The 19,504-nt window shown below is 32.4% G+C and overlaps 1 protein-coding gene across 16 annotated transcripts in view; it reads right to left on the bottom strand.

Moving 5' to 3' along the window:
• Positions 1-19,504, bottom strand: part of LOC132746563 (hydrocephalus-inducing protein homolog) — a 79,086-nt gene that overhangs the window by 2,108 nt on the left and 57,474 nt on the right. For 13 of the 16 annotated variants that reach the window (XM_060735746.1, XM_060735751.1, XM_060735753.1 and 10 more), the window contains 25 exons: positions 19,013-19,102; positions 16,601-16,726; positions 15,505-15,640; positions 14,912-15,082; positions 14,079-14,333; positions 13,485-13,718; positions 12,915-13,005; positions 12,023-12,289; positions 11,265-11,536; positions 10,712-10,998; positions 10,113-10,379; positions 9,287-9,511; positions 8,794-8,932; positions 8,337-8,502; positions 7,615-7,762; positions 6,076-6,283; positions 5,454-5,675; positions 4,752-4,921; positions 3,966-4,164; positions 3,245-3,514; positions 2,589-2,758; positions 2,125-2,260; positions 1,235-1,698; positions 788-938; positions 125-355 (listed from right to left, as the gene is read on the bottom strand). In XM_060735746.1, coding sequence (XP_060591729.1) covers positions 125-355; positions 788-938; positions 1,235-1,698; positions 2,125-2,260; positions 2,589-2,758; positions 3,245-3,514; positions 3,966-4,164; positions 4,752-4,921; positions 5,454-5,675; positions 6,076-6,283; positions 7,615-7,762; positions 8,337-8,502; positions 8,794-8,932; positions 9,287-9,511; positions 10,113-10,379; positions 10,712-10,998; positions 11,265-11,536; positions 12,023-12,289; positions 12,915-13,005; positions 13,485-13,718; positions 14,079-14,333; positions 14,912-15,082; positions 15,505-15,640; positions 16,601-16,726; positions 19,013-19,102 — 5,095 coding nt within the window. The remainder of the gene's footprint in view (positions 1-124; positions 356-787; positions 939-1,234; positions 1,699-2,124; positions 2,261-2,588; positions 2,759-3,244; positions 3,515-3,965; positions 4,165-4,751; positions 4,922-5,453; positions 5,676-6,075; positions 6,284-7,614; positions 7,763-8,336; positions 8,503-8,793; positions 8,933-9,286; positions 9,512-10,112; positions 10,380-10,711; positions 10,999-11,264; positions 11,537-12,022; positions 12,290-12,914; positions 13,006-13,484; positions 13,719-14,078; positions 14,334-14,911; positions 15,083-15,504; positions 15,641-16,600; positions 16,727-19,012; positions 19,103-19,504) is intronic. The other 3 variants (XM_060735757.1, XM_060735762.1, XM_060735761.1) reach the window with 2 other exon arrangements.

The following is a 19,504-nucleotide window of genomic DNA, read 5'->3' as shown; positions in this document are numbered from 1 at the left end:
ATTTGAAACTTTTACACAAAAAAGCTTTCTGAAAACCAAAGTAAGCTCAATTCTAAGCTAGACAGAAGTGGCATCATTTTCACATAAGGAAAATTTCATCTAAAATGCTTTTTAGAAGACTAACACTCGAGTTTGGAGGTACATTCAGAGTGCTCGGCATAAGGACTTCCTGTACATTGCAGGATGCTGCAAAGGTCACAGCCTGCGGTAGCGGGTTGTCCAACTTGATCTTGTGATGGACACTTTGTCTAACTGGGGTCACAAGGTCAATGGTGTTGATCACGCCAGGTCGTGTTGCCTTGAATGTCACCTCATAGTACTGGTATTCTCCGGTTGGCTCATTTATAAATGTCACCTGTAATAATAACCAAATAACATTTAGATAATTACATCATTTATTTACCAGTTTCTATACAATTGAATTTGTATTTTGTTCTTTTATTTAAAGCGGACCAAATTCTATATTGTTGGCAGATATCAATATCAATTTTAAAGGAGAAATGATTGTACTTCTTATTGTACCTGACACAATTAAATAGGTGTACCCAGTTTAAAGTTCGGAAATAAGCCATTCTTCATTTCAGAAATATCAACATTAAATAGTAAAATTGATCTCCAAAATAATCAAAAGGCTTGCAAGTCTACACAGATCCAAAAATCTGCAACTGATCTTGTTATATGATCCATTGAACTGGCTCAATGATCGTGACAAAAGCCCATGGAGATAACTTTAGGTCAGAAGTTTGTCACATTCTTATACAAATGATCATTTGAAATGTTAAATTACCTTCATTGATGTAATACTCTCTTTGTAGGCATAGAAAGAGAGTTTGTAATCTTTCTTACTGCTGGCAGGTACGTCTATATAATCCATAGACTTGATCTGTGTACCTGTATCAAACTTTTCTTGTCTCATTGGCTCAACTTTCACTCTAAACCTGTAAAACATAGGACCAATGTGTGAGATGTGCAACAAAATTCTGTATAATTATGTTAAAATTATTTTGAAATCTGAAAACCATTTGAAGTAGAAATTCATCATGAAAATAAAAAATGCCCATAACTATCATTTTAAATACTAAACAAAAACATGTACATGTATAAGGAAAAGCATTTTTGAAACTCTCAAAAATTAAAAAAAAAATTATGGTATTTTCTAATTCTTTTATTGAAACTTGTGTTTTTCTTCAGAACGTTTAATATTATTTCCAATGTCATGACATTAGTTACCAACCTTTGTGGCTTCTTGAGCCAGTTATGTACAGGTAACATTTCATTGTACCAGGTTTTGCTCGGGATGTCACGTGAAACCTTTCCACTGGGTCTGGGAGCTTCAGCTGTGCCGACCAAGTTAAACATGAGCCCTGTACCATCTGGGAGTGGGAAGAAGATCGAGCCCTGGTGTTTTTTACCCTCGGTTGTCATGGTGATAGGGAAATACGTGAGCTCGTAATGTTTTGTCTGCTGGGGCTCAACGGTAAACGATACCGGACCGCTCCATTGCTCGCCCTCAATGATTGGCTTCAAATGCCAGGTCTGGTTGCTTCGGTTTGGAATGGTCAAGTTTTTAGTATCCTTGACTCTAACATTGGTGGAGAAATGTTGACCTTCTCTCACTGGTGGGTTACCGATACATGTTCCAGTCAAGGTCAAAGTGACAGGCTTATGAGGTCCACCTTCGAGGAAACATCGCAATTTCTGAATAATAAAAAAGTAGCGTTCTGATTATACCTATGTACTGATGACAGTGTTACTAGTATTTATTTCTTTTTTTAAAGAAAATCTGATGATGACTGGGATTTCTGTACATTGTACATAGGAACCTGGAGTCAACATTTTAAGTTTACATAATGAATAAGAACATAGTAATTTTACATAATAAATAAGTACATAGTAATGCTTAACTTCAAATTTACAAATTTTGTTGGACAAAAATAGTTGTAAAATGGCAAATTTGAAAGAGTTAAAGACCAAGCTATGGTATCTCATTTACATTATAAGAAGTGCATGAGTTAGAGTTTCCACCTTAGAAATCAGAACTTTGATAAATTCCAAAATATAATAGTGAGAATTTTAGTACATACAATAATTTACAAGATGTTAAAAAAGTTCAAGTGTCCTTACATCATATCTTATATCCTGGCTTATTTCTTGTGGGTGGAAGAATACTTCAAATGTCACTTCCATACCAGGTGTGATGTATCCCTCCACAGGGTAAACTGAGAAATCAGGCTTAAAACTGTTTATATCCCAGCAGAATCTGTTAAACACAAATTAAATAGTTCTAGTAAAGTTTGTACACTAAATTTTGTATTAAATAATTTAATTTGCAAAAATATAAATCACAGTTTCTAAGATTTTATTAATTAAGATAGTTAAATGTTTGTTAAATAAACATTTGCATTCTAAAGAAAGTCAAATGAAAGTATATACATGCATTTATTCGGGTTCTTACAGCTTTTTTAAACATGAAGATTTTATTATATGCATTTATTCGGGTTCTTACGGCTTTTTTAAACATGAAGATTTTAAAATAATAAGAGTTTGTAGATCATATATCTTCAATAACAAATGAGGTTGGGACTTACTTGGCATTCATGTCTCCAGAGTTTGTCATAACAATCTTTCTAGAAGTCTGGCTGCGTTGAACAACGGCACCAAATGGTATTGCCACGGTGTCGAGTGAGATCTCCATGCCAAGGCATGAGCCCTGCATCACAAACAATGGCTGTGAGAGACCGGCACACTCCAACAACACCTGATATTATCAAATACATAAATATAAAACAATTTATTAAGGATTACATGTACTTGAAAGGTCTTAAAAATCGTGATTACACAAATCAAAAGTTTATTACAAATTTACAACAACAGCAACTAGTCCTTCAAAATTTTTTTAAGCAACTTGTACTACAAGAATAATACAAGTCAACATCATCTGACTTAACTAAAACAAGTATTTTTAATTCTAGTTATCTTTGAAGTTTTGCAGCAAACCAGTTATTATAGGCCAGTTTCTGTGTGTGTCAACAATACTTATTAATCGACATTTCATAAATATAATATACCGCCAATGCGTGTTCACGATCCTTGGAGGCTGACCATAAAACAATCAGAGCATCAGGTAAACGAGCTGACTTTCCATAACTGCACAACATAATTAAAATTTTAATGCCTGATACAAGATTCAACCAGCTGAGTTGTTGGATCAAATTCATATGTACATGAAATACAACAAATTTACCTCTTCCATGAACTGTGGTATCCTACCAGTTGGTTTGAAAATCACCTCTACCTTACAGGTGCCACCCTTGCCCTCCAGAGTAATCTGATGGGTGGGGGATATAGATAACACTCCTGGTTGTTGTAGGGCTGGGGTTGTGGGGGTCAAGGCCAGGGTGAAAGTTATAGCAGCAGGGCTGTTGTTGATGATGGGGATATAACGTTTTACAACCTTGCCAACCACTTGAGCACCAAGGTTCAACATCTTGTGTTTTGGGTCTGCTACCTCAATCTGTAATAAAACCAAGCATTTTCACATTTTATAAATTGCATATCTATACTTTGTGTATGGGTTCCCATCACAATTTTGGTACCAGTATACAAAGAAGCAACTCAGGCCAGTATTTCAATTTTCTCTATGTGAAGCATCACTAAGACTGTATAAAAGTTAAATCTATTGTTAATTGGAAAAATATCAAATTGACATTGTTATGGTAATATGGTGATTTTCCAACATTAATTCTGGAGGAAGAAAGGATCCAAAGGGCCAATTATGAACATTATTACATACAGCTTCTGAAAAAAATGGCCAAACCCATTCTGATAGGTTTTCAACATGATTAGATTTTTTTACTGGATGAATCTTTATTTTACTAACACTCCCTACAATCCATTGTGTCAAACTTCCATCAAGAATACTATACAAAACAGTTTATAATTTTTGACTACATAAAATTACACACCTTCATCTCTGTTCCTTGGCCGTTAATTTCCACGTCCTGTTTAGAAAGACCATTGATTTCAAATGTGACAATTTCCTTGTATTTCTTGGCTTCTCTAGGATAGAATGTAAATGCTACATCTACAGATTGTCCTGGCTGGATAACACATGCCTCAAATGTGTGATGTAAATGATTGGTTGGTGTGTAAAGACAATCAACACTGTAAAATATACATGTATATATTTGTAAACAACATTATTCATAAACAGTTTTTTTACTGAATCATTGTTTAACTCATAACAAATTTGAAATATTTCTGGTCTATTCTTCTTGTTAAACAATTAAGTAAATTGCTGAATTGAGAACAAATTGTTTCCTATATGAGTGAAATTTCTGAGAAAATTATTTTAAAATGTTCCATAAATTCCAATAGGAAAAAAGATCGATGCCTGAAAATTCAACTGATAATGAGTAAAAAAAAACCTTTCCTCCACAAGCAAATGACAACTTATAAATATATATCAAATGAAATAGCAGTGGAGAACAAACAGACACACTTTCATCAAATTTTGATTGAAAGTAATGTGTATTCTACAACTTCCCATGCCTCACTCTTGCTGCACAGCAGGCCCAAAGACCTAATACTTTCTCATCTATGCAAATCTAGCAGGCTCTCATTAGAGAGACATGTACAATAGCAGTTATTATATTGTTGCACCAATACAGTTTAGATCTTTTTCATTCTTATAATTTACATGCATATGAAATTTATTTCAGCTATAAATTAAGAATGTAGAAAGGACATACCTTATTTCCTTCTTATCCTTGTTAGTAAGTTTGAGCACCTTGGTATGTGTCGGCATGCCAGCACGGTATATAAAACAGCTACCAAAGTTGGTTGTCAGGAATGAGAAGTGGAGGCCTGGACTCACACCTAGACCATTCAAAGCTATGTGGTAAGATGGTCCATGGGATATCTGAAAATATACATAGGTACAGCTGATATATCAAGAATAAAATTGTACAATAGATTGTATCATATTGGTAGAAATCTTATTTTCTCATGTTTTCCATATGGAAAATTCTTATCTAAAATCGAGAATATTACTTTAACACTATAGGAACATATCACAAGATTATGAGAGAAATATGACCAAATCAATCCAACTGATTCCTATCAGAACAGATAACAATCTTTATTTCCTGCATTTGAGTGTCACATGGCTTTGTCAATCTGTGATATTCATATTGTCCCATATCAGCCTGAAAAATCGCGATATCAAAGTAGCAAAGTTAATCAAGCCAAAGTACAGAGTCTGGTAAGACAACCCAAATATACAGACTGATGGGGCACTAAATAAGTTATTACTACTTCAATTTTTTAAAGAGTTTAATCACTTACTTTATCTAAAAATAGAACAAACATCATTCTCAACTTTAATGTTTTGCATTTTTCTAAAAATTGACTTGTAACTAAAAAACATTTGTGAAAATGTAAAAAAACTTTACCTTAAGAGCAAGTTCTGAATCTCTCAAGGTCATTCTAGCAGACGGACAGAAAGACAGGATACATTTCTTCCTCTCACCGTGGTTCACGCCACCAGACATCGGTGTGATCGTCACCATATCCTTACGCTTTGTTGCCATGTTAAGCTCCCAGTTATAATCAAAGTTAAACTTGCCAGAGTTCAGAATGAACAAATTGCGAATCTGTTGCTCATTCACTTCCACCTGAAATACACAAGTTATTTCAATATCAAAATATTCCAATAGCATATCATATATTCACATTAGTTTGGTAAGACATTTGCAGGATTGCTTAATTCATGAATTTATTTTTTACTGTATTTAGGAACCTTAGAGTGGAGAAATGGTACAATGTCAGTGACCTGTACCATTCGGCCTGAAAAGTTTTAGAACTTAAGACTTTATATTAAAGTATCAACAGATACTTCAGATAAAAATTGGCTACCAAATGAATCTTGAATAAATACTTTATACATAATATAAAGAGTTTATAATGCTGGATACTTTACTTAAACACTTATTCAATATTAGTGTATATATTTCACTGAAATAACTTCACTCTGTAGCTGAAGGTATACATAATCACATGAACTATTTCCCTTACCTCACCAAAATTGATCTGACTTAGACCGTCTGGTGATAATTCTACTCTGTTACCGAGGGAATCCTCACACAGTAACGTACAATCCATGGAATAGCCTTCTGCTTTCACGTTCAGTGAAACTGGCAGTGTTTTACGACGTACATTACATGTCAGGTTGAAATTTACTTCTTTGTCAGAATTTGGTGTGAAGTATAGATCCACAGGAATCCTGCATGACAAGAAAACAAACAATAGTTTTTGTAAAATCCAATGTTAAATATCATAATGAAATTTTACGTCAAAATTTGAAATATTTGTTCTAGATTAAATTGTTTACTAGTTGCTTAAAGCTACTGTTGATGAAACAAATTTACAACTGTATTTTAGCTACATGACTATACATCTAATAACAAATAATTGAAATATTGCATGAACAAGGAGGGATAATGTACTTGCAAATCATCTTTTGTTAAATGCCTAAACTGAATTTAATTTATAGTAACCAAGGAAATTATGTATTTGTGTTGAAATATACTGGAAAGGCAGTAAAACAAGAGCTGTCAGAAGGACAGCGCGCTCGACTTTTTTAGTGCTTGCCTATAAAACAAAACTTTGACAGTTAAGGGCACACAAGACTTTAACTAGGAATTTCTAAGTACAAATCAAGAAACATTTTCACAGAGTTATCTTCTCTTGCTTACAGATAGGTCTCATGATGGCACATAAGAACTCCAACTTCCAAAGTAATATCTCAAATGGTTAGGTCAACAAGTGGACAAGAATGAAAATTTTAACTGAGTTTCTAAGTCAAAAAGGGCCATAATTCAAATAAAATCCTTAACAGAATTACCTTCTCCTGCCCATGTTTGGGACATGATGGTAAACAAGTATTCCAACTTTCAATTTAATATCTCAACCAGTTCAGTCAAAAAGTTGACTGGTACAAAAAACTTAACCAAGATTCTAAGTCGATAAAAGGCCTTAATTTTTAAAACAAATCCCTGACAGAGTTACCTTCTCTTGCGTAACAGATGGGGGTAATGATGTGAAATAGCATTAAAAGTTTCAAAGCAATATCTCAAAGGGTTAAGGCAATAAGTGGATTTTACCCATATTCAATGTATTTTCTAAGTCAAAAAGGGGCATAATTCTGTCAAAAACCTTGACAGAGTTATGTCCTCTTGTCTGTTGATGAAGGTCGTGATGGTAAACAAGTATGGTCAGTTTCAAAGCAATACCTCCAATGGTTTTGAAATAAAGTGAGGTGGTACAAAAAAACTTAACCAAGCTCAATACACTTTCTAAGTCAAAAAAGGGCCATAATTCTGTCAAAAACCTTGACAGAGTTATGTACTCTTGTCTGTAGATGGAGGTTATGATGGTGAACAAGTATGGTAAGTTTCAAAGCCATACTTGTAATACTTCTGAAATAAAGTGGGGTGGTACGAAAAACTTAACCAAGGTGTGACGCCAACGCCGACGCTAACGCCGACGCCGACGCCGGGGCGAGTAGGATAGCTCCCCTTTTCATAGAAAAGTCGAGCTAAAAACTAATCTTACTTGGATTTAGGAGGTAGAACACCAGCCATTGGTTCAACAAACAAGTGGGCGGAGTATCCTGCTGAGTGGGTGGAGTCTTCATCAAAATTGAAGTGGAATGATTGGTTCTCATTGTTGATCAGCAACACTGTTTCCTTGGCTTCATGACCTAGATACATACATTACATTTTATACAAACAGATTCCACATTTATTATAATCAAAAATCAAACATTAAGATTACATTATTATCCATATCATGATAAAATAGAGAGGAATGGAATCCCTAATAAATGGCAAACTTGACAATGTTGCAGGTTCGGTTTGATTGAGGGTAGTGCAAGTTTCCATCCATGACCCCTAGCACCCAGTAGTAGGAAAGAATCAAAATATGAATATCAACTTAATATTTACTACAATATACACACTCAATGAATTTTCACACCAGTGTTTACCACTAGATAACTGAAAGATCTTTTTCTAAATACCACTCGATGAAACAAAATAATTCATGTCTATAAAACATCAAAATTTGGAAAAATTTTCTTTAATAATTCACTCAATAAATCTTTTATGGTTAAATAAGAAATTTCTCAATATTCCATGGCCAATGTTTTATGCCCTGTATAATTGCATAATTTACTATATTTTACCATGGCGCTTCAATTTTAATTAAAGCATTAATTTTATGTAATCAATAATTCTATGCTAAAATAATGTCAACTACTCAATAATCATGTTTACCTATAAGTAGAGCCTTAAAGTTCATGTGTGACCTATCCATGATGATGTCCGGTTCCTTCGCCTGACCAACAAGTAAGAATGGAATGTTGATATTCTGTTCCGGTATCGTAAATCTCCAGAATGACTCAACCACGTCCAGCTGAGTGGCGCTGTACTCAAATGTTACCTTTAATAAAATAATAACATTTCATATTAAAACTTGTTAGTTACAGTTGTTTTAGATTGTAATACTTAAAGCTACTGTCACAAACACAGTGATTTGACCTTTTTTTTTAAAAAAAAACGACAACAAAATCAGTAACAAAAACCTATTATACAGATTAAAATCACACCACATGTCTAAACATTGGCATGAATTAAGGTAATTTTCACATTTCTGGCTCCTACAAATACAATCTTATCCAAATTTTAGCACTTAAATTTAAGAAATTTATCCATTACAAAACTAAACTCTTACAGTAGCTTTCTTTCCACTCCTGATTTGTCCTTTAGGTTGTACACAGAGGAATGATGAAGGTTTCTTTGGGTCAACTTCATCCTCACATATCCACTGGTAACTGTATATCTGACTAGTGGGGTTAACTATACCAAATGATCTGAAATAATTAATATATATAACTATGATTTTTCTAAATAATTATGTTTCACAAATTACATGTAAATTAATACTTGAACATGTTTTGTAGCAAACATTTGGTATGAAGTTTATAGACAGGAATGTTATAGGAGGGAATGTGTGAGAGGTCACATGAAACTATATATCATTCTTGCCAATATAATCCTTTCTGCAGCAATTTCCACATTTTTTATAACAAATGATGCTCACTTTACATGATTCTGGTAACAAGTTAATTTTATTGCTACTTATTTTTTTCTGTGAAATTTTCACATGCATTTGTAAAAGAAAGGAGGTTAGACTAAGTTCTTGTTAATAACCAGTCATGACTTACTTTGTACATTTCACAGACACTCCTGTGGTTTCAAACTCAATCACTCTAGTGTTAGGGTCGAGTGTTGTGCCAGGAGGTGCCCCACCTGGTCCTCTCATCTCAGGATTGCGGCGGGCGTTTGTAATATAGTCAGAATCTTCCAACTCAAAGTGACAATATGGCATTAAACTCTTTCCTTTTATGCCAAGTACTGGACCTTGTGAATTCTTCTCTAGATTTGAAATCCTACAAAACAAAGGTTAAAATGAATTAGCAATATTGGTTTCTAACATCCACTGACCTAATATATCCCTTTACCATACTTCTCCAGTTACATGTTTTCCAAAACCCCTTTAAAAAGGAAAACAACAATTATAATTTCACTAAGTACAGTACCAACTTAAGGTGATTACTCTTCTTATTATACATGATCATAGTTAATCAAATACCAGTTTATCTTCCTAAAATTCTCTTGTGCAGAGTCACCCCTTATAATAGTTTGTTAGTTATTTTTAACCTAATTGATACAACATCTTAAAATATTTCCAAAATAACATCTTTTCATATAATTTTAACCTTTAAGATATGCACAAAAGCAACATATACACTGTACATGTCATATGTCAATTTTCATTTTTACCAATGAAAGAAGACAGATGGTGCCAGGCATTATTTCAGACATAAGTGGACACCCAAGTAAAACCACCAACCATACATGAAAAATCCAAAGTCAATTATGTCCTGAAGTTTTAATAAAAGTTAGATTAAATCAAGTCGTGCATCCACATGTTGGTTCTAAAAACCAGTCAGTTGATTTAAAAAAAATAAAATAAAATTGTCAGCTTACGTGCAGACCAGTCTGCCTTCATAATCATTGGTATCCAGGGGAGTAAACTTGACAGCAAATGTCTGTTTCTTTCCTGCCATAATTGTGCCATACTCTGGCTCTATAGTGAACGGAATGTACTGTGTGTCAATTACGTCTACACGAGACTCGGGCCTGTCACCTTCAGAGATGAAGGTCACAGCACGCTGTATGGTTGGTGTGAAGTTCTCCATTACTACCTGCCAACTGTAATCTAGCTGAACCGATCCCTTGTTACTCATCTGAAACCTGTAGATAAAGAAAATTCATTACGATAATCATTGCTATAAATAGAAAGTTTTGTAATGCAAGTATGCATTGAAGAAATGTTTTGCAAAGTCTGTTATAATTTTATAGCCAACTGGTCAATCTCATACTTACCTTTAACTGTTTACATCTAAACATGTAAACATAAATAAAAAGAAGAAAATAATCAGCATGACTAAAATTCTTTTCATTTCATGTTATTTCACATTTAATACACAAATATTGATGTGACACATTGATGAAATAATGCAACTGTAATTTATCTTTATATTATATATTGAAATAGTGAGAAAAGTAAAACATGATACACTTACTCGTAAACTCTGGTTTGGAACATCAAAGTCTCTCTGAAGCAGATACTGTCTAATTTACACTTGAATTTACTATAATCAGCTACGGCACTGACAAGCAGATCAACATTTCGAGCCGAGTCGGCAACCTCGCTATGAGGAGGTTCTGGTTCAGTTTCTACAACCTTCCTCTTAGCTGGCCTAGGCGTGGCTGTGGTGGCTGTCTTAGTTCCGGTGGTGCTGCCCTCTACAGGAGAGTTTGGTATGTCAACCCACTTGACAGTACGTATACGGTCATCCCAGTCTGTTGCCTATAAAATTAATAAATATAACATGTTTTTTAAAACATTTAAAATAATACCAGTAAAACAGTCTTGATAAAATAATAACAGTTCTTAAAGTCTTAAATATGAAAACTTTTGAAGTTGCCTTATGAAAACTTTTGAAGTTTGTAAAAATATGCATGAAAATATTTCAAGTTCTTTTCTCCGAACCATTCCTTTGTCATATAAGTATGCAAATGATTGTTTACTTTTAAACAAAATGTTCATCAAACAAGTTTTTGTCATTAAATTACCTGTCCTGGTTTGTTAAAGGTAATCTTGGTAACTTTACACGGCACTGCAGACTCTTGCAGTGTTTTTGGCTGGTCAGATTTAAAGGTCACTGTGAAATCTTTACTACAGTTGGTATGGAGATGACCTACAGTGGGCGAGAATTTCAACTGTGGATGATCAGGCCACTGGAATCTGATTGCATCTGTCTTGGAATGGTTTGTCATCGAGAATGTCAAAGTACGAGGCTCGTTGATAAAACAGTCTCCAAACCGAATAAGATTTGGTTTTGCAGCTGTAAGAAAAATTGACAAATATTTTGTTACAAATTTTAAAAGCAAGTTTGATAACAAAACTTATGCTTAAGTTTAAGAATAAGTTTTTATTTTCTATGCTTAATTTCTGTTAAGTTGAAACCAAAGACATTTTATATAGGCCATTACAATAATGATGTCAATTTAGCCTTGTCTATAAAAATCAATCCCCTTTTCATTACTTGCAAATATTTTTAAAAAAATGCAGTTTCATTGCTTATAAACCTGTACTTCTGTAGCTTTATTGGCTATTTACTAACTTTATTTCCAATCAAAATATAGTAAAAAATTTTTTTCAAGTTTGATTGGACATCTTTATATATATGAAGAAGAGTATTTACCTAAACATTAAACATTTCAAGGATTTATAAGTACTGTTCTTGCAGTCTTAACAAAGTGTTTTAAAATGCCCCTTGAAAACAACAGTAAATATTTTATTTTAAATTTGAATTTATTTCTTTAGTCACCTGAAACATCATCTTCAGCCATATTGCCTTCCTCACTCTCGGGGTCAATGGGTACATCTACGCTGTTTATCTTGTCCAATGAGATTTCATCCTCGTATCCCTCGCCAACAAGCTGGATTACAGAATCCTCGTACTGGTTGTCAATCACCGATACACGAACATGTGCCTGTGACCTCTGGATTGCCGTTGGGCAGAAATTGACTTTAAAGGCGACAGTTTCACCAACACTGACATTGACTGAGGCTGTGTGTGGTCTTCTGGATGCATCTGATTTAAAAAATAAAAGAAAAAAATGAATAATTTCTATTTGTTTCAAATAAATTATCTTTAAGAGATAACTATAAGAGATAACGAAATATTTCTCTTGAATAGTTAAGGAAATGTTCTAGGTCTAAACGGCTGTTTGACTAGAAAATCATAAAATTATCTTGTCATACATTGTAACCTTTAAGCTGCTGATTTTCCTAAATGGACTTGCCCAGCTTCAAATTTTTGAATTCTCCATAACAAATTTTGGGGATATCAAGATGAAAGTTTGAAGTTGCTCACCAACAGTATAGAGCCTGGTCAGACTGCACGGATATACAGGCTGGACTGACTCTATACTGGTGTCACTGAGGCTACTCACTTAACATTCCAGCACGCTAAAGGTTAAAACCTTCCTCTCTGATAAAGAAATAATACCACCAACTTTTTATCTTGCAAAATTTGGATGGAGAGTGTATACATTTACTCCTTATAATTTCTCAAGCATATATTGTCACCTTAAAGCAGTAATGGCTTAAATCCTTATATATTTAAATAGAAGTTAACCTATTACTGCACTAAGGTGAGGATATACAATATATGGTAAATTCATGATGTTAGTGATTTATTTAAGCTGTATCTATACCTTCATCCTCGTCATCTGCCATGATAGCATTTGTGTTTTCTGCTGGCAATAGTTTGAACACTCCATCAGGGTCTATAAGATCTATGTCAACCTAGAGAAAAAATACACAAAACAGTTGAAAGTTTGAAAAATAAACACTATATACAAACATGGGTGCAAGTTCAAAATTTAAGAAAATCTCAATACCCTAAATTTAGCATTATGTCAATTTGTTTTATATAGAAAAAGGCTGCCTTCAGGAATATAAAAAACCTAAACTTCTGGTAAATGCCTGAACACTTGTAACCATGTACAAAGAAATGTAATGTAACTACATGTATGATTATAAGTTAAGTAGAATGAAATTAATTAACATGAAAGTGAATCATTTCCAAAAAACAAACGTTAAAGTTAACAATAAATATGAAAATCTACATGTCTCTTCGTATGTGACACAAAAATTAACGGAACTTTTTTTTAAACAATGCAATTACAAATTAACCTGAAACTGGATCTCTGTCATTGGTCGATTTTCAATCTAAACTCTAAAACCGACCAATCAAATTACTTTGATCATCATTTTCTACATACCTTACTTGGCAAAGTGCCATCATTTTGCAGAACCAAGGGAAGTGACTCTGTTCTACCAACAAGATTTTTCTTGAACAAGAGTAATGGTTGTCCTCTCTTGTTTCTTACAGTTGGCTTGGTAATAGAGATTCTGGGTAAGTTACCATCACCAGCAATTTCAAATGTGAGGGTCTTGCCTCTGGCCTGGTTAGGTGACAGTCCGTCAATGACTGCTTCAAACAATGCACTGAAACTCTGCAAAAAGGTTCAAAACACATTTAAATGTTTATACACCTAAAATTTATTAAGCACAGTCTTTTACTTTTACAGATTTAGAGGATTTTTGTAGAATGATCAATTAGAATTTTTTTTTTTTTAAATCTTGTGATTTTAGTTTCAAAGGTTACTTCAACTTATGGCATAAAGCATTTTATAAAAAAAAAAATATCTTTAATATTATTGTAAATCTATTAATTTGTGATTTTATTCCATTTTTAACAGATGTGGATATAAAAAAAAAATATAGCTGCTTTATACATGCATATAAGAAAATACCGAATAAAGTTTCGTTAATTTTTCTTAATTTGAAAATATTTCTAGAAAAATTAGACATACCTGCATTGAAGGTGGAGTAAAGGTAACAGTGGCATACACGTAACTGTGGTTCATAATTTGAGACCTGCCAGGTTCTACTTCAAATATGTCTTGTTGCCGGCTCTTTGCACCTAGGGGTTTTACAGTGAACACCACGTCACATGGGACCTTCTGGTTGTTGGAGATCTTGAATCTAGCAGTAGCTTTACGTCCAACAATCACGTTGTTAAACACAAATTTCTTCTCATCCTCAGCATAAACACCACTACTCTCCAGCTGTAAAAAAGGGGAAACAACTCTGATTACAAAATAAATAAGCTTGACTAGTTGTCAAACAAAAAAGGAACAACAAAATAAAGAAACACTTCAGAAAGAACTTTTGAGTCTCCAATTCCATGTACAAAAAAATTATTACCACAAACTCAATATAACTTATGGGCAGTAATTTTTGTGCCTCTCCTGGATAGGTCAATCCAAATATTTAAATGTATTCAACTCACTATTTCAATCATAGGAATGCAAAATAATGAAGGAAATAATGCATAACTTTTCAGAAAAGCTCTGTATCAGATAAGAATTATGAAAAATTAAGAAAAACTTTATATACCTAACTTCTTATATTAAGTGTGTTCTCTCCTCTTGATTTACTTAAGTTCTATACTTACATATAAGTTTCAATGCCATGGCAGCTCAACTGAGCTTAAGGCACTCTTATATTCACTTTTATAAGATTTCAGACACTACACCATTTGTTGTGTCAATTATGAAACTGAAACTCCGTACCCTTGCTAAGGATAATTTCAAAGCAAAAAATTATCCATTATGCTTAATAAGCAAATAAAGATTGAACTTACAGAGTTTGTGTGCTGCCAGACACTCAAGTTCTTGCAGACACGGTGCTCCTCAAAGATCGAACCAAGGTCGTCAACATTAATGGACGGGATACAAGCCTCGGCCAGCAACTTGTATGATATGCCACCTGGGTGATCAGTTGGATCTCTATCAGCTATATCTATACTTAACTCCTACAAAATTATAATTTAAAGTTAAAATACTGTTTATTTACGTATGAATGTTACAATGCTTTTATGTAAATGCTCTATAAGTTTAATATTTCCTTATTTTATATTAAAATTAAGAAACTGATTAAGGGTTTTTGCTATTGTATACACAAAAATTCTCCCTATGTATGAAAAGTTGTAGCCTTTGTGAGCTCAGAAAATTTGCAATTGCAATCAAAGAAAATGTTAATTTCTGAGCTTTTTTTCCAAGGTTTAGAAAACTTGAGTATTCGAGCCTAGAAAACTTGCCATTCAGCTTAGGAAATAAATTTCAGACAGATCTTTAGTTAATCAAATTTTACAATTTAATTACAATATACCGGTATATTAAATTTTAAATACAATCTAATATATATGAATATGACATGTATAAAAAATTTTTATACCTCGTCAAATCTTCCCTGTGACTCGGCCACACAGTCGACAGTGATGGTTTGATGACCGTTTGGTAAGATTATACCAAATGCTGGGAATATCGTGAAAGCTCCGAGCTGTAACTTAGACTGTCCACCCATTTCTTGTCTGAAATTATAAAACATCGCTTGGTCACGGACTGCTACACAAATTGATCATTTTCATAAACTATTCCCTTGAAATATCCCTATTAATACATGATGCTTTGATTTTAGCATGATTAAATATGAATACCGATAATCTGACTAAAACATGTGCAGCAAAGATAACAAGGTAGGACTTTGATTTAACAGTTTTAATTTTTATCATGCAATCACTTTGAAATTAAGTTTACAAAGCTTAAAAAGTTTCTTACTTTAATCTACATATTTATGTACAATTCTAATAAGCCAGAAAGAAATTCAAATTTAATAATATCTATGAGTAAGTGTCAACACATAAATTTACGTAGAAGTGATTCTATCTATTGAAATTTTCTTGAAACTGAAAATGAACAAAATACCAAAAAAAAAACAACATTTATATGCATGTACATTAACAATTAAAATTACAGAACTTTTACTTCAAAGCATGTTCAAAATAATCTACCGGTAATAAGGGAAATAGAAATTTGTAGCAAATAAAAACAATCTATTTCATTATCATTTACTGCTGCTATTTACTACATTTAGTGAAGAGTAAGTATATAATCACAATGTACTATATTTAAATAACATCAATTTAGGATGTGTTTTTTTTCCTACCTAAATCGCTGTAATAAAAAGTTCTAAACAATCAGAAAAAAATTCTGACAAAAAACAAAACAAAAAAAAACCCCATTCCCCCAAAAGGAATACAATTAAGAATAAAGAAAAAATAACAAAAAAACCCCCAAAAAACAACAAAAAAAACACCTGAAAACATGTGAATTCTATGAAGATATTTCAATGTGAATAATTCAGGTTAAAATTGTTTTCTCCCCTGACTAAAAAAAGTTTTGACCATACGTACCATATATGAACAATGAACAAACAATTTTTCATAAATCTGTAATGATTTTCCAACACAATTATTTTTCATCAACTTTACCTGTTATTTTGGAATAAAGTAAACTTTCCACGCATGGAACTACCAACGCCTGGATGGTCTCTGCCCGACTTGGCAGGCGTGCCACTTATGTGGCTTGGCTTCTGCACAACACTTTCGGATTGTTCACTACACACAGCAAGCAGAGAAATAGACTGGTTTGTTAGTATAGCAGGAAGCAGAACTAAAGGCCAAGACTGACAAAATTGGATCTAGAAAACCAGTCTACATGTTTGTTACATATTGAGATTGACCAATGAAAATATAAGATACATTTTGAATTCAAACTCACTAATTTAAAAACAATTTTGATTGGTTATTTTGAGATATAATAAATTTTTTAAATGAACCAATGGTAAACATTTTTTTGACTGGTTTTCTAAAATCAGTTTATTGATCTTGAAGTCAAATGATTGATTCATGTTTTCTAAAGTGTTCTCTTCAGCATTTTTAATAATATTTCTTAAAAATAAACCATCTAAGTTAATTATATATTAAATAAGCCAGTTTAACAGATTTTTTCTGTTCATTAAAAGACTGAAGTTTTGTTGTACAGAAAAAAAAACAATCTGAAGAATGAGAAATATTTTTATCTGTTCCTTTTTAATGGCTCCTATTAATTTAGTGAACCAAAGTTTTTTGAAATTATGAATCAATCAATGCTAGTAAGCAAACATGTTACTTATGAAGCAATAGCAAAGAAAGGGTTTAGAGGTGAGGTTATAACTTGTCTATCTACAAATTACTTAGACAAAACAAATATACAACTTGCACAGTTTGCACAGACTAAAAATTTAAATATAATTTTTATTCCACTGTAAAATAAAGAAACCAAATTATAACTAAAATGCATGTTACACCTCCATTCACATCTGACATCTACATCATATAAGCCATGCCGTGGGAATTAATTCATACATATGTAGCTCAAGAAATTCTAATTTGATTATTACTTCATGCATATATAATTCTTGCTTATTATAATTCCCACCCCGAAAAATGGTCCAAATTTTTATTTTTGACAAAATTTACAATGAATTAATTAAAATTCCTAATAATATTTCTCTCTATCAAATAACATAAATTTAATTATATATTAAAATTAATATTTATAAAAATATAGGGAAGTTGTAATAAAGTGAGACATAAACAGACTTAAAATAATTGTTTTAAAAGCATCTTTCCTATCAGATTTATTAAAGTTAAAATTAAATCATTAAAAAGATAAAAGTTTTAAAAATTCAAAAATTAAAAAAAAAAATTTAACGACAACAGATTTCTGCAACAGAAAGAAGTAAAACCATGCTCACACTTTGTAACTTAAATTAGCCAAAAGTAGTTTTAATGGAACCCAAAGTCATGAATTATAGTTTTATATATAAACCCAAAGTCACAAATGTAAAGTAAAGATATATAAGGAAAATATAGAACATCTATCACACAGCCTAATCAACCATGGAAATAAAAATGGGCTTTGCATGACTTATGATTGTTATATGTACTCAGTTTTGAAATAGTCTGAGAATAAAAGTTTCCATACATGGGAATCTCTCGGAAAAGTGCCGAAAACTGACAAACAAAAATTTCTTACAGACATCAAAATTTTCAGTTTCAAAATCAGAAAAAAATTATTATAATTATAACTAAATGATTCTTAACATAACTGTTGTGCAAAAATTAAAACAAGTTTGGTTAAACAAAAAAAAGGTTAACAAAAAGAAGTGAACATTTTGCAAACATTTTGAATTGTTAGGGAAAAAAATTTCAATATTAGAATGACTGAAGCTAGTTTACTGTGAATTGGGAAAGGACTGTACCGGCACCAACATTTCCATAAAATTATTATCTCAATATCTTTGCCTCGTCTTGTCTGAAATGTCTGACTAACGATGCACTAAATTTTTATTTTAAAATAATATCAAGTTTCTAAACAGAATATTTCAATATGAGTTAAAAAAAAGTTTGGTTATCCCATTTAAAATAATATTTGTCATAATTATATCAGCTTGTTCCCAGTGCTTTAATTGCTGGACTATAACGTTAAAACAATAGCTAGGAACCAGTTCAGTGTTTCCATGACAAGTTATAAATATAACAAATTCTTTAACATGACAAGAAAAACAGCCTACTGTAACAAACATTATTGTTTATTTTTTTATATTCCTGCATTCACCAGACATAGCAAAAGAAAAAAAAAATTGTAAAATCTTGTAACTTTTTGTTATCATTTTATATGACCACAGACTTTTCCGATTTCACAGTAAAATGATTTTAGCAAAGGCAAAACAATATGGCTACCACTTTAAAATCTTCACTACAAAAATTGTTACAAAACAAAACAATGAAGTCAGTTTTGTCAGTTTCCAACAAAAAAAAATTAAAAGAGAGTAAGTGCACCAATAATCGGATACAAACCTGGTCGAATCGGTTTTCTTTGGTTTGGCAACAGATCTACCTGAACTAGAGCCATCTCGAGATTTTGTACGCTTATCTCCCTTTACAGGCCTGCATTTTAGGAATAGAAATGTTTTTGCCTACATAAGGAACAGGGAAAGATTTTTGTGCAATGTTATGAATGGGAAAAGATGTGAATTACTTATTATAATTATTACATGTAGTATGAATAGCAAAATGATACACCCTCTATTAGATATAACGCGTATTATCATAAGGAGGATAGACGTCTTATAGACTTGGCGCTATTATGGTACGTAGCATTTTACCGTGATGAGACGTTGATGTCACATTTGTTATAAATGTCTTTTACATTTGAAATTAGAGTTGAAAGGCCGACGTCAATATTCAGTTGTCAATGTCATTCTGATATTTTGGTCCCGCAAACCGGATACAAACCAGGGACCATACTCTGTATTTCAAAAGTAAGAATTTGCAAGTGAAACGCAATTC

This window comes from Ruditapes philippinarum, unplaced genomic scaffold (assembly GCF_026571515.1).
Source record: "Ruditapes philippinarum isolate M1 unplaced genomic scaffold, ASM2657151v2 ctg1152_1_1_1_1, whole genome shotgun sequence".
Lineage (NCBI taxonomy): Eukaryota > Metazoa > Mollusca > Bivalvia > Venerida > Veneridae > Ruditapes > Ruditapes philippinarum.
Note: the sequence above shows the minus strand (reverse complement) of the source record. Positions and strands in the feature narration are given on the sequence as shown.